The sequence below is a fragment of the Notothenia coriiceps genome, unplaced genomic scaffold, assembly GCF_000735185.1.
Source record: "Notothenia coriiceps isolate Sejong01 unplaced genomic scaffold, NC01 NC01_scaffold00004073, whole genome shotgun sequence".
In the NCBI taxonomy this organism is placed as follows: Eukaryota; Metazoa; Chordata; class Actinopteri; order Perciformes; family Nototheniidae; genus Notothenia; species Notothenia coriiceps.
In genome coordinates this window covers 220,992-237,426 of record NW_011336774.1, presented here as the reverse complement: position 1 = coordinate 237,426, position 16,435 = coordinate 220,992, and the positions used below count along the sequence as shown (strand labels likewise).

General features: G+C 38.9%; 1 protein-coding gene across 1 annotated transcript; it reads left to right on the top strand.

Moving 5' to 3' along the window:
- Positions 1-1,115: 1,115 nt before the first annotated feature.
- Positions 1,116-14,465, top strand: LOC104941977 (beta-galactosidase-1-like protein 2). Its single transcript, XM_010767159.1, has 10 exons — positions 1,116-1,254; positions 2,187-2,267; positions 5,334-5,440; positions 7,443-7,589; positions 8,247-8,318; positions 8,629-8,707; positions 8,828-8,915; positions 10,403-10,517; positions 12,048-12,164; positions 13,224-14,465. The coding sequence occupies exons 1-10, from the start codon at positions 1,149-1,151 to the stop codon at positions 13,308-13,310; spliced, it is 999 nt and encodes a 332-aa protein (XP_010765461.1). The 5' UTR covers positions 1,116-1,148; the 3' UTR covers positions 13,311-14,465.
- The last annotated feature ends 1,970 nt before the right edge of the window (positions 14,466-16,435 follow it).

Sequence of the window (16,435 nt, the reverse complement as noted above, 5' to 3'; positions counted from 1 at the left end):
TTTTCTTAAAACAAATTAAATATATAATTAGTATTGCGTTGAAAATAGTTTTGTTTTGGAGTGAAACAAGAAATATGTTGTTGTTAGGATGTGTCACTGCAGTAGAATAAACAAAGAAATAAACCATATTTCAGAATAAACCTATAATATGGTCTGAATGCCCTAAACGTATACAAATTGTTGGTGCAATAATAACATCAACGACCAGCGGCTAACTCGTACAGTTTGCGCTCTAAAGCATCCCACACATACCAGATATCATGGTCCAGAAGCTGTGGCCAGAAGGGTGATATCATTTTTAGTACAATATACAGTCATCACACACATAAAAACACAATTGTAAACATTAATGGATCAACATACCCTGCTACAGCTACTTTTGAGTGCTCCTAGTAAACCTCTCATTTCAAACGCACAGAGCCTCAGGCTTCCTTTTACTGTGTCATTCCCAGCAGCCATCCACATCTTAACAAAAGATGCTCTGAAAATGAAAAGCTTCCTTATGCATTTTCCTTCTCTCGAGATAGGGAACGGGATAAAAAAGAACCCTGGCCGTGCAGAAAGAGTCACAGCTATGAAATGAACGCTGGGATATTCAGAGGGGATTCATGTCCTTGACATCTCAGTGCTCTGCAGGCTGCAACACACATGTTGGTCACAGCTAGTGCCACCATAGTAAAAAACGACCGGGTCCGGCTTTTGTCACTCAGCCCGCTCAATTGTTATTCACTAAGGCTCATGCCCTTGATTCAAATCATTAAAGTCAGTCCAATTTGACTGCTCTCGTCCAATTTGAATACCTAATTACTCGCTCTGCTATGTTCTCTGCAAAATATTCGTAATTTGTGCGGAGAGCTATGCAATTTTTAATGGGTGTGAGCATTGCCCCCTAATGAATTATAGGTACCTGTAGTAGGATATGTGCATGAGGTCTATCCGTATTTCAATTGAAGTGGAATTGAGGGGCAATAGGATTAGTGAAACGGTTCCTTGTTAAAGCTGAAAATTGATTTATGTTGCGTTACCCATTGGGCTTAATGCTAACCTTAGTTTATGTTATTTTATGAATTACTATCTAATTTTATCATCCATTTTTCTTTTTGTTTACAGACATGTTACCTGTGGTCACAGAGATCCTTAAACTGAACATGTCCATCAACCTCTACATGTTCCACGGTGGGACAAATTTTGGCTTTATGAGCGGAGCGTTTGCCGTTGGAATGCCGGCACCTAAAGCTATGGTGACAAATTATGGTATGTGTGAAGACTTTCTTTGTGACCAGTCTTTTGTTACATTTGAAAAAGTGAAATTCGGTTTTGAGTTAAGAGAAGAACATATTATATACAGGACTGATTGGTCAGGTCAACACAAAAAAGGCAATTCAATATCCATAACTGGGCTTCAGATTGAAGAAAAAGACACAATGCAAAAAGGAAAAGATACATTTAAATAATAGCCTTATTCTTTTCATGTTTGGCCTTGATAATTGTATAGTTTAAATCTAGTATCCAGCCAGTCCTAAGAAAGGCACATAAAAAACACGATTTATTTTATCCTTATTTTTAAAAGCCCACTGATTCTCTGCCAAGCTGACCCAATCTATAAAGCTTGTAAAAAAAAAGTATTGACTCAGGAGTGCCCATAATCATCAAACAATTAGATTAAATCAGTCTGATTAAATCTGCCTTAAGGAAATTTGAAAAGAAAACCAAAAAATGGTTTTGATATTTGGAATCTGTAGATGGCGCTATCCGTACTCCTGAGCCTCTGACCTTCGACTGACTTGAAATGTGAATATGCAGTGCACATTAATGAATTCATTACCTAATAAAATGCACGGGAAATGTAAATTAAAGACGGTACAATGGGTTTTATATGCTCCTCTAGGGTCCTTAACATTGTAATGACCTCGTTCTTTAAAAAAAAGGAGACTTCTGAGAATGTCTCCCCGGTAGGGAAGACCACCTTCAACCTCCAGTCAAATCTGTGTTTACTGCTCTGAATACCTTTTACCTTTTTGACTCAAACTGCATTTTCTGTCAAGATAACTCAAAATGTGTCTCGGCCCGCTGCTGTCTCAAGATGCTTGATAGGGGAGCACGGTGAAAGCATCTGCCACGGTAAGAGGCATCCCTGCCTCTCTCCGGCTCCCAGCCTGCTGTTCTGATAGCACATTATCTTTCAGATTACGATGCTCCATTATCCGAGGCGGGGGATTACACCACCAAGTACCATCTTCTGAGGAATGTATTCAGCCAGTACCACGGTGAGTGTCGTGTGTTGTTGTTGAGTCGGGCCCCACATCTCCTGTCTCTCTTCTCTCCCTTCCCTTTCATCTCCCCACTTAAGTTAATTCTCCTTGTAGTACCTGCTCTCTGTTGGCTAAAGTAGGATAACTTTGCATATGATTACAAGCACGGATTAGATATGGGTTTTTATGTGTGCTTGTGCATGTGTGTGAGACCAAGTCCAAGACCCTCAATTACTGCCCAATGTGAAAATGACATGCTAGGCCTTGTATCGTGTTGCTTATTACGTTTTCTCTTCCTGTTAAACAAGGGTTTGTGGTTGGAGGCAGAACTCTCAAGTGTTTTGTGGCAGGTCTGAACATTTAGCTTTTGGCAATGTGTGATTGAATCCGGCACAACAAAGCAATAATTTGCACAGAGTTGTTGTGATTGAAGATGGTGTGAAATGCTGCCTGCGCGCGATGCATCCTTATGCTTTGTTCTCTGCAAAACAATGAGTAGCAGCCTGAATACGAGAGTCAGAGAAGGCTTTTTGTTCTTCGCAGAAACTACAAGCACATGACCCTATTAATGATTCATTAGAATATTTTGATATGTTGTGCTTATTTGTTTGTAAAACCGTGTACATTGTGTCCGTCCGAGTGGTTTTGTTTTCACATGGTTTCAGACGGATCTATCGTCAAACACAACCTTGAACAACAATATTGCTCTTATGATAGACAGGTGACATATATGCTTTGGGGTTTATTTTATTATTACAAAGCTGTCAAAAGCTACACAAATCAGCCATCATCTAAAAAAGGGTACAAATACATCTGCACTACATCTGCAGTATGCAAGTTCAGTATTGATGGTACCAGGTAGGGCTGTACCATTTAAATATTCAACAAACCCAATACTCGCTAAAGGCTAAGTATGTGTGAAAATACTATTTTGAGTGAAGAATTGCAGAGCTGCATATACTGTATTTCCCGGTTTACAAATCATATTTTACAGACTCAAAGAGGCCATATTGTGCTTTTGGGGGTATCCCCTTTCCTTTCGGGTGTAATATAGGTTTTTGAGGTTCAAACCCCACTGCAGTCAGCATGTCATTGTGTCCCTGGGGAAGAAACTTCACCCCAAATTGCTCCTGTGGGGATTGCCCACAGTATTGAGTATGTAAGTCACTTTGGATAAAAGTGTCTAACAAGTGACATGTAATGTAATCTAAAATCCCCAAATTCCCTCCAGAGGGAGTTTCTCTCCAATCCCCCCGCCCTGAATCACCTCGATTTGTCTCCTTATTTTACTCCGTAACAAAGAGACATCACTAACACTTGTGAAAGAGGCTGGACATTTCCAACACGTATCTAAGTGGTACCGGCATTGTCTTGGGTAAGAATCCAAATATGTAACCTAGTTTAATGGAAATATTCACACACACTCTACACCTCTTAGATTTGACCCATTATATAAACCACCAAGGCACTGGATTGAATGTGTTGTAGAGATCCATTTAGGAGAAAGGTGTTGGCTGTTTTCCTCAAAGCTATCCTTAAGTGATCCAGCTGTTAGCACTTGACGATAAGAACATGCTGTCGAGCCAATTCCGGGGGGACTGCTGGTGTCTGAATGCTTTAACACCTTTAAAAGCAGTGAGAGTGACGGGCGACCGCTGTTAATTGTTGTATGGATACTGTTTTGCAACACGAAGCACAAACTAAATGCTACTGTGGAGAGCTAATGGCTCACCCAAGGAGTTCTAGGCTGGAGCCACACAAGGACGATAACGCAAACGGACCGAAATCGATATAAAAAAAGTCTTCCGTCCACACGCAACAGGCACCAGAAACGTGTCCGTTCACACGAGACCGCTCGAAAGCGCTGGAGACGCTGTAGTACATATGCCGGGCCTGTAAGTGGCGCTGTACTCTGCCACAAAAGCAGCGAAGAAGACTTCCCGCGCATGGTTGCCATGGTTGCCCTTCTGTTTATTCTCGGCTGTGGACGCCCTGGCTCTTTTTCTCCCTCCCCGAGGCAAGCGTTTGCTCCTGCTGTAAATCTCTCCGGTAGTCCACCAGCAGATGAAAAACACCCACCTCTCCGCCTCTTCCAAGGGACGAGTGAACCGTGTGGCAGAGTTTCAGTTCGATTTTATTTTTGCCGGTCAACATGTCCGTTAAAGTTTAAATCTTCCCGAACAGAATTTGAAAAGTGCCGATCAGAGGTCTTCTTTGTTATTTATTGAGCTTTAAAACTAATTGATAACGACTCTATATAATAATACAAAACGGAGCCTCTCTTTTTCCTCCCCCTCTTCTGACAGCCCAGCAGCTGATCTCTGAGCAGGAGAGGTGGGGAGAGGCGGGGCTATTGCTTCAGCGTTATCAGGAAATGATCGTATAGGCGTAAACACGGAGCCGTTTGCCCCCCCAGAGCGTTTCGTTCGCAGATCTACCAACCTTGGGACCCGTTATCGTTATCGTTTTATGCGTTTCCATGTCGGCCTCGAATGGCCGAACCTTCTATCTGATAGAGAACTGTAGCGGATATGACCGTTATCGTCCTCGTGTGGCTCTGGGGCCTTAGAAGCAGCTTTCAAGGGTGTGGTCACTTTTATGTTTGGTAGTAAAAAAATGCAGATTGGGAATGTCTGCAGGGCTTCAATAGCCCAGAAAAAGGTATTACAGTGTATAGCGGCTTGGGTTTTTCTAGCAAATTGTTTTGCTGGTTATACTTTACAAAGTTAATAAAATATCCAATTTCTTAGTACCAGGTATACCAGAAGGTTCATTATAGTTTCCATCTTGACTTAATATGGCTTACTATTATTGAAATATACCAAACGACCTTCATCTGTGTCCTTCTTTCTTTCTCTCAGGTGCTTATCTTATACATATGCAAAGGATTTTACCATAGCCAGTTTAAAGAGAGAAAACAGAATTATCCATCTGACTGAATGTGGGCAATGTATGCATCAATTTCAAAACCCCCTTAATTTGGACTTGTTTTCATCCCACGGGTAAATAAAGGATAAAGGAAATGCAAATCAATTCATTTACATAAAATCTGACTGCATTTTCCCCCTCCTTGTTGTTCAGCCCAGCCTCTCACCGTGCTACCTCCTCATCAGGACAGGAGAGCGTACCAGCCTGTTTCCGTCCAGCAGCACCTGTCTCTGTGGGTCAGTCTGCAATTCTCTGACAAGGTAAGCTGCTGACGCTCAGAGAGTGCCAACACAGGAGGCACCGAAATAATAAACATCGCCCGTGTGGCATTGCTCGAAACAGAGTCAGGAGGTTGTTGACAGACAACAGTAATACATGAAATATTTAATGGCATAAGTCACACACAAAAGCCAATCAAATAAACTCAAAGAGAATATGCTGTTATTTATGATGACAGGTTATGGAATGCAATTGACTTTTGTATTTTGAATAAAAGTATTCCAGGCTGTTTGGTGAATTACCACTTTCTATATTATATATAGAGGATAGTTGTATTTACTTTACTGTTTCCAAAATGATCACATCAGCCTATTAGGTGCAGAATTTGCATAGTTTTTTTTCTGCAGATTCCAGTAATTACTCACAATTCTCTAATTAATTGAGTGGGTTTCTTATTAATCTTTAATTACATTTGGACATTATTATATGTGAAGTAACCTAACCGCATCCTCTGTATCTTTTAGGATGCAATGTTTTCAATCAAAGGATAAGAAATCATAAGATTAACAGCAGCATATATTCCTTTAATACATCCTACAGAATAATTATACAGAATATTTCTATATTGATAATAAAATGTAAAAATCTAATTTGAAGCCCTGAAAAGTCAGTTGCAGACGTGGCTGTGGTAATTACAGCGAGATAAATTAGCTTGCAGCCATCATCCCACACCAGCACACACACTACTACACACACATTAATGAAGGACTGCTGATGAGGAGCCCCTGAGCAAAGCACAGCTGAAATATGGTCTTGCTCAGGGACCAGCACTAACCGACAGTGTGAAGCTTTATGACTGTAACACAAGTTGTTTCGCAAAATGTAACACAGCAGATAATCTCCCTTTGCCATCAGAACTCATTCGGAGGGTGTCATCATGTCTGTTCGCTTTCATGTCCAATAGTCGAGTTCACATCATGCTGTTGAAGGGCATTTATATTCAAACCAGATGTGCCACGTCTGGCATTCAACATTCATTATTCATTCACTCCCCGTCACAATAATTTGCTTCCCTATGAGACGACAGTTTCTCTGCCCCTGACAAACCCTCGTTTTAAAAAGAGCGATTTCTCTTAAGAGGCTTCAGAGAGACTGAGTGGGATGCCTTGAGCCTGATGGTGTGTCTGTGTGTTCGGAGGTACGTGGTTAATCGTTTCATAGCGGCGAGTGTTTATTGTCTTGCATAATGCAGCTCCCTAGGGTATGCAAAAAAGAATGGCTTTGAACGGCAGACAGCAAAGCTTCATTAGGGTTTGATAAATCATCACTTTGGGCAAAGCCATCTTGCAAGTGGGAGAATTGTGTGGCGCGAATCATAAGACCCCATCTGCGCCGAGAGCGGTTTACGAGATTGTGTGTGTTCACTTTAATTACAGCAAACTTCATGGAAACATTTTGAATAAACCTCTTTATGAATGTGGCACATTTCAACATCTTTTTCATTGCTTTTATTATTATTTATCACAGTGGATCCAATAGTGCTTTCAGCTCAAAAAGGATTTATAACAAACCTAAGTATACATAATAATGAAATAATAATTCAAAAAATATAATTATAGAAAGAGGAAGGCAGGTTTTTTTTTTATATATAATATTTCAATATGATACAATTCTTTTAAAAAGCATAACACGCTTTAGGATAAAGTGCAACAGAAATACCTCTCCGAATTATATTTAAATACTCAATCTGTCAATCATTAAAACTCCAAGCGAATACATATAAAACAAGCTTAAAATAATAAGTTATAGAATACGATAAGAAAGATAAATATGTAAGATACAAATTAATATAAGATATGAAGAGATACTGTATTTCATAGAAGGAAGCAGCGACAAAGAGAAAAGTCTTTAGCATTGATTTAGAAAACAAAGGGGGGGGTTGGGGGCGGGGAAGAGAGACTGGAAGAGGAGAGAATACATGTTTCTGTTCCTGTTGGTGTCAACATCTGGTTTAAAGGTATCAAACATTGTCTTTATTTGTAGGCCTTTAAGTCAGAGAGGCCGGTGAGCATGGAGAACCTCCCTGTCAACAACAACAACGGCCAGTCTTACGGCTACACGCTGTACGAGACCACCATCAGCAGCGAAGGGACCCTCAACTCCAAGAACAACATCAGAGACAGAGCCCTGGTAAAGAAAGGAAGGCAGACGTCCACGTTATGCACCCAAATCACACAATTACACTTCTCTTTTGTGAGAACTTTTGCATGTAGAAGGCTGTAATCTGTTGGAAATCACACCTCTGATCTGTGTACTTGTTGAGAACAATTAACAAGCGCAGGCTGATACCAGTTGCTCTGGTGTTAAAGTCAAACAGGAGCCTGGAGTTCTTAGAAATTGGTGTCCAGAAAGTCTGTGACAGACAAATGTCGTCTAACATGTTTTTTGTTTTTTTTTAAACGTATTTCAGTGTCAGTTTCATTATCCAAACAGATTCACATTTTAGTCAACAGATTTCTAAATGTTTCCATTTCCATTTAGCTGTATCTACAGAGTCAATATATAGAAGGAAAACATGAAAGAAAATAATACAAAAAAATTCTATAAAAAAGTAGAAAAACTATCTAAAAACATTGAAAAGATAAATACATATATAAAAGAGGGGGCGGGACATCTGTGTGTGTGTGTGTGTGTGTGTGTGTGTGTGTGTGTGTGTGTGTGTGTGTGTGTGTGTGTGTGTGTGTGTGTGTGTGTGTGTGTGTGTTAATATACAGGTCATACACCTTGACCAGGAGGTTTAACATGGCGTATTTAAACATGAAAACTTTTTATTTTGTTTCTTCCTAGGTTTATGTGGACAAACATTTCGTTGGTGTTCTGGATTATAAAACGCAAGAACTTGCAGTCCCTTACGGAAAGGTACTTTATGTGTGTGTGTGTGTGTGTGTGTGTGTATTTCCTAAAAGCATAAAGTTGTTAATATTTAACAGCATGTGAAAGCTTCAGGGGTTGCTGATTGATGTTTTCTGACAGCAAGGTCCTCGGGATAGGCAACCAGCAGACTGTTTATCCTGACAAACTTGATTTGTCAACTTCAACCTTACAGAAAGAGTGCTGACTCAGATTGGACTTCATCAATAACTAAAGCCAGAGCTGAAAGAAATGTTTGCTTCCTGTATTTTTTGAATACTGCTGTATTTCAGTATTTGTTTTATGTTTTCCACTTAAGGGAAAAAGAACTCTAAGTTTACTCGTGGAGAACTGTGGAAGAGTGAATTATGGGAAAACCCTGGATGAGCAGCGCAAAGGTAAAAGTTGATGCATAAACGGCTCAAATCTGGCCAAATGATCTCTTTATCAGTAACCTTGAAAGAAAACGAATTAAGAGTGAAGAAAGACGGATTCACCTGTTTTGACTCTCCTTTCAGGTCTTGTTGGAGATATCGAGTTGAACAAGAACCCCCTCCGTGACTTTGTTATCCATAGTCTGGATATGAAGCCTGGCTTTGTAAACAGGTTTGTTTCTTTCAATTATTTCCCCATCTCTTTCTGTCAAATCAGCAAATGATCTCCCTGTTTAACATAGTTACCGTGGGAACATGATGGCAAAGATAATACATCAAAACACATCTGTTCAAACCCGAGTCTGATGTGAATTATAAAATAAGTACACTAGGCAGAATACCCTGGATCTGGACTGTTTTCAGTGCTTGAGAATACATCAAATCTTAATTTATTAAAAACACAGGGGGTTTGTTAAACACACTATCAGAATCCAAACAATATATCCTAAAACTCCAGGGTGATACAAAAATAAAAACACTTTGAAAGCATGAGGTACAAAAACATTGCAAATTGAATTTCCGTCAGCAGCATGTGTCTGACAGCTTAATTGAAGCAAAACTCATTACAGTATTACTCAAATAAATACTGCAACAACAAATAATAATGGGACTGGATACACTTTTAATAGGATAATTATTAAATATGAGAATATATTAAGAACTGACAAGATTATTTTGTCAACACCAAGACTGCATGTTAATGTAACTGTTCATTGAAACCTCGACAGTGCACACACTCTCTGTTCTTTTCATTGTCTCATTGTATTGCATTATGTAATATTGCTTTTCACTGGAATAATGTATTTAATTAAAGTATGTATACCTGTTTTGAGTCCAATCCTAACCTTCTGCCTTGACTTAAGAAGTATTTCAACCCCTTTTGCTTTGATGTGCTATATATACTGTACATAAAAGGATTTCACTTGATAAATGCAACATGCACCATTTAACAAGCACAATAACAAGACTGCTGTGCAATGACAGAAAGTGAAACGGTCTGAGTGGGGGAACTTTAATGTGGCACCCATCCCATAATTGTCATTAGGTCAGGTCGTTTCTGCCAATCATTATAGGGTCATTTTGGCAGGGCTCATTGCACCCAAAATGCATTTCCCTCATGGTGTTTCCATATTAGATGGTGCCTCCCTTTATTGCTAATCACATGCAACATTAGCGTCATCAACACCAGATTTAAGTCGACCATCGGCCAGAGCCCTTCTTAATCACAATATCTTTGGGACATTTTGAATTCTTATGTTGAATAAACTAACAAACCAAATGACCAATGTAACCTCCTTAAAGAATATGGGCTTGGATGAGTTTACCTAGTTTATTTCAAGATTTATATTTGTATATACTTAGTAGACTATGATCATATGATTTATTTTCAAATCCGTTTGGGTTCAATCCTTCCACCCTGAAAATGTCAATGCCTGAAGCCCTGTCTGAGTGAACACTGAAAAAAAACCTAAATGTGGAAGGATTTCTTCTTCCATCATGGAGACCTTTTGGATTTACTCAGAGGCAAAATATAACCTATAGCTCGCAAAGATTGTGATTCTGAATATTTCCCCTGATATCCATTTCCAAAGTTTTACTTGACATTTACCGTAGGTGTATATATACAAATGACGTGATGAATGTATTCTGCTTTTACAGACTTGAGGGTACTGGCCATTGGATTTCTTTGCGTCAGCGGCCCTCCTTCCCAGCGTTTTTCCAGGCAAAACTCTACGTGAACAGTTCTCCTAAAGACACCTTCATCAAACTCCCTGTGAGTACAATGTGACAACCATGGGGCCTATAATCAATACAGCAACAATAAAACTACAGAAACTGACATTAGGATTACTCAGGATATCTTTAAAAGCTGAACACAAAATATATAACCTAAAACGAAATAGCACGGGGCTGTATGGATATAATTACAATGTATAGACCAAAGTGTGGGTTATCATACCCAACCTCTAATTCACAATGAACATTAAGATATGAATGTCAGTTTTACTTCTGGTATATTGAACATAAATCAATCTGTTTATACTTGACATTTCACATATTAAAAATGCCTTATAGTATAGTACACATTTATTTAGGTTTGTTTGTACTAATTGAGATTTTGCTAAATAATTTTAGAAGTGCTGCGCTGATATTTAGACCGTTTTTTGTCCTGTAAGTTTCCAAACATACATATAATACATAATATGTGAATCTGTCCTTTGTAGTACTGATAGAAATGTTGACACCAAATATTCAGCAGGGTTCTTAAGGTCATTAAAAACCTGGAAAAGTTATGGAAATTCAAAATGCTAATTCCAGGCCCTGCAAAAATGTTATGGAAGACAATATTTTTCCCAAAGTTTTAGAAAAGTCATGGAAATTTAACTAAAGTTGCATCAAATATAATTTATATTTTATCTAATCGCCAAAATAGTAATACTATAATGATAACAAATACTGTATCGTATAGTAATGAAACATAAAATGGCATTTAACTCTGAGTTGCTTTAGCGTGTAGAAGCTAGTAAGCCTATTTGATTTGTTTTAGATAGGAACAACATGTTTCAGACCTTATTTTCCTGTTCCATGTTCAAATAAACCATTTTCAGTGGTACCGCTGAGAAAGAGTAATTTCTTTGGTCATGGAAAATTAGGTAAAGGTCATGGAGAAGTCATTGAGAAGCATTGGTGAAAAAGTGTATGAACCCTGATTCAGAAGTAGTGTGAATGTAGTCATATAATTGATCTTATCCTTAACACGGTCAGCTAGTAGTTTGGTAACTTTAATTTACAGGCATCTTTATAATTAAACATACTAATTGTTTGTCCCTAGAGAATAATGCAATCAGAAGCGTTATCATGACACTGATCACTTATAATTCATTGCATATGACACAATGATATCATTTCATTAGTGAAGAGAGATCTTAAAAGGCTCTTTAGGGAAAATGAGGTTATTTTTAATGGTCTAATTTTCTTGCAGCTCTACATAATGCAGTTATTGATTGAATGAGTGCCTCTTTATCCCTCTGTTAAACTGCGTATCCCTCTGGTTATTTTTAGATGGAAACTTTCCCACAGTTTTTCCACTGCTGTAAATTAAAGTGAAAAGGCTGGAGAAGCGAAGCAAAGAAATACAATGAATAAGAACTCAGGATATATTGAGCAAATAATACAAATGATCTAGAAAGAAAGGTGTGACATTGGTTTCTGGTTCTCCTCTACATGTTTATTTCCCCCCATCAGCTTTTAATTGGCCGAACCTGCGTGTTGTCATGGTGACGGTCACTGGTTGTGTTCACAGGGCTGGGGCAAAGGTGTAGTGTTTATTAACGGCAGGAATCTGGGACGCTACTGGTCCGTCGGTCCTCAGCAGACTCTCTATGTCCCGGGGCCCTGGCTCCAGAGGGGGAACAACCAGGTACTGTACCTTTTTGTCTTATGTGCTTATCATTCAGGAAACACGATTATCAAAATCACTTTAGGACGTTTTAGCATTAATGACCTGATCTCAACATTGTTAGCAACTTACAGCATTGAACAGGAACACTGAGGATCATAGAGAATGCCTTCAGTATGTTTGTTATTTAACAGGATATGTGAAATCAATTGATTATAGTGATGTATAGTGGGCAGTAAAGCAGTCATTTTGGGTTGTCTATTTTGCTAGAGCATGGTCACATTTAATCTCCTGACCTGACATGTGTGACCAAACTCATTCCATTTTGGCCAAAGTCGGCACATAACATGTTTGGATCACCATGAAAGACTGTTGCCATATTCCTCAAGGAGACGTTAAATAATAAACAAACATTTCACAATAAATATGTCACTTGTTTTGTCTACAAACTGTAAAAAACTTGTTTAGTTTGACCAATATTACAGACCCGCATTTTTTTAAATTACAGTTATGAATGAAAACATCATAAAATCACATGGAGCAGCTTGATCTAGCTATGGTCTGACAACAGACTCAAATGATTAAGCATGTTTCAAATAAGTGGCTTGTTAAACGACTGGTCAATACAAAATCTATTTTTCGTTCTGTGTGTACTTTTGTTTTTAAAAATAAGCAAATCCCCCCCAAATTGTATGACATTTATTACCTACAGGTGGGACTTGACTAACGCTCCTACCTATTTCAAATGGTGCACAATTAATGCAAATATACACAGGTTTTGGTATTCTCAAAAGATACACAAACATATCAGATGAACATGTTTTTGTGAGTATGATACAGATCTTGGTTGACCTCGACTCAAGCATCCACCATTACAGTATCAAGCTATAGATATTCATCACCCATAGCTTTGATGTTGTTGAACTCTAAAGCGATTTCCACTAATTCTATTGTGTTTCTACTTCTTGTCTTTCACAACTTTTCTTTTCCGTGCATATAATGAGATTGGTGCTCATCCGCCCACTCCCCCTGTCTGTTCATGTCCTTCACTCAGCCGGTATGTTTCTTTCTTCCTTTCAGGTCACTGTGTTTGAAGAGCAGGAAACAGATGGCAGGATTCAGTTCTCCAGCAGGCCGGACTATGGCATGTCAGTTGATGTCCAGTGAGGACAGAAGGTGAGAGGGCAGTGTGGATGAGGAGAGGAGGATGCTGGGAGAGTAGCTGGGAAACCGAGGCAACGGCTCAGGCGATTACAGCGAGCTTCGTCTGCTCAGGCGCTGATGGCGTGTCACGACCAGCAGATCTGAAAAGTGACACGGGGCAGTGAGGATGACTTTTGGTTTCCCATCGGAAGAATTCAACAATGCAGTGATCCAGAGTTGGGGAGTGCTTTTTCCAAATTAGAGGATCCTTCATATTGAACCATGGACTGAGTATTTTGTTCACATGATTCTGAAAAGATACATGTGCATATCCACAATGCATTTCCTGTTCCTTGTTTAGGAGTAAAGGATCACCTTTTTTGTATTTAATGCGAGAAATGGGTATTCCAGTTTCTTAATCTTAACTCACATTAGACCTGCGCACTTGGTGAGTTAAGAAGTTAATTTAAACATAACAGAGGAGTTGGTAATATTGGAAGTAAAACAAAATCAAGGGTGGTTTTGATTAGTTCTACTTTGTTTTTGTGGTGTTCGAAGGAAGTATGTTGTATAAGGTAAAATGACTGTTTCTGTGATTGGAGTCTGGTGGCTCTGTAGAGAGCATACTCTAGTTTCTTATTACATTTCACTTGGAGAATGAAGGGTTTATTTAGACTGAACCAGACGTGGTGATAATTGCAACAACTTGAATTTTATTTTGTTTCAGCCAAGTTTAAAATGTGTGTGTGATGATCAGGTCAAATTATGGTTTCTATCAAAGGATACTTATGACTTTGAGAAGAGCTATTACTTGTTTGTTTTGTAAGTTAATAACTTATAATACTTGCCAAAACCGTGTTGAATTTATAACTTATTGTTAATGAAGCCTTGAGCTTTTGAATCTGTTTATATTGTAAAAAACAACCTGATGTATTGAGAAACACCCAACCGTTTTCATTTAATGACTGTATTTATGCCAAGGGATGTATAATTATTTCTATTATTATTATTTCTCCAATTTCATTAACGTTCATTCAAATGCTTTATTTTTGGAGACCAAGAGACTGTCGTTGATAATAATGAAATGAAAATCTCCTCCTCCAACACACTTAATTTATAAATTCCAGGTTGTGTAATGATGGTGAATAAATGCAGTTCGACCTCTGTATCAGAAGCCAAGGATGCTTTTGAACTCTTTTATTTGAACTGCACACCGACCGCCTGTTTGATATAAAACGAGTTGCTTCTCTCCTCTCTTATGATATGCTCCTGCCGAGAATTCAAGATCACAAGCTGTGTTTGAAGTGTTTTTTCAAAAGTCATCTCTATGTGCGTGCTTTGCCAACAGACCTACCATCACAATTTCTTCCTTTAAAGATTGATGCCACAGTCACACTGTGCTTCAACATTTCAGTCTTTTATCGCCTGGAAAAATGTGAGGTGCATGAGTCGCACTTGTGCCAACTCTTGTTAACTTTTAAGGGCGCTGACTGAGACAGTTTGTTCTTGAGATTTTAAAGTAAATATGCTAACCACCATGTCCTAGGCTTTTACTTAAACATTTCCCCAACAACTTAATGGTAGTAGCCATATTTCCCATTCACTGATATCATATTACATTGCTAAACTTTACACAAATAAGGTAAGGTTAGCATAATTAGTTTTTCTCTAATAATGTCAAAAATACTTTTAAATGATACATGTATATTTCTCTATGTATGCAAATGTAAATTAAACAATTAATGCGGACATTGACAATGGATTAGCGCATACTTTAGAACATACTTTTTTTGTTGTTGATTTAAATATTACAATCTTAGCTAAAATAATTACTGTGTGTTAATTGTGCAGCCTAATTTAGGACGGAAGGATTTGACACAAACTTAAAGGGGACCCATCATGCAAACTGCACTTTTTGATGTCTTTTACACATAAATATGTGTTCCTGGTGTGTCGGGGAACTCACGCAGCGTCAGCAAATAAAACCCTCTCTCTTTTCCTCCGTACCCAAATCTCTAAAAACGGGGCTACAACGGAGCTGATCCAGATTTGCGTCCGATATGACGTGATGTCTGAAATGTGGACCCACGGCCCTATCAGAAACGTTGCTATCAGAAACAATGCCCGACTGTTTTGGACGTATATGGGTAGTGCATGTTTACATTAGCATCGCTAACACTCAGAGCTTACCTGTACTGGAGAGCACGGCCCTTTCTCATTTCTCTAACTCCCCTCCTCGACTCCCCTCCTCGACTCCTATCCTCGATACTTAGTCCCGCCCACAGGGGATGCGAGCGGAGGAGCCGAGGAGGGGAACCGAGGAGAGAGGAGGGGAAGCAGCAGGCGGTTAGAGAAATGAGAACTCCTCTCCTCTGAGCGGTCATTTTAAAGAGACGTCCATTAATGATGACAGGAGGCACAGCAGCCCTCTGTCTGATGGAAAGATGTGTTCATGACGACTTATATATTTACTTTTAATTCATTCACAGTGCGGTATAATGAGACAATAACAGGCTACAGATGCGGACACACACACACACACACATACACACACACATATATGTATATATTTATATAAATATATACAATTTCAGAATCAAACAGAGCACTCTCATAATGACGTAACACTATCAGAGACTGGATATATCCCCCCCCCCCTCTCTGGTCGCTACAATGAGGGAAATAAATGACGGGCCAAAAGTTTTATTTACAAGTATTAAAAGTAAGCAGAGGACACCAAACCAACTGAGACCTGTCTGTCCGCTGCATCTACGCACACACTGTACCACACACACACCTACACCACACACACGCACCTCCTAAAAGCTACATATGTGAAGCACTAAATGGTTTTAGAAAAATATAATATAATTTGTTTGTAGATATCTACAAAACTAAAGCAAATAAAGAGAGTAGGCCTGTTATACTGAGTGATATATATTTTACACACTGCTCTGCTTTCTGCACTGACCTCACAGCTGTTCTCACTGTAAACATTGCGTCGCGATGAAAGCAGTTAATAAAATAATATCCAGGGGATCATAGACTGTATATATAAAGAGCTGTCATTGGCTGAGATAAGTCCGGCCGTGCGTCACGACTCTTTGAAACATCACTGTTCCCGGAAATGCATCCACGAAGGAGCCGTG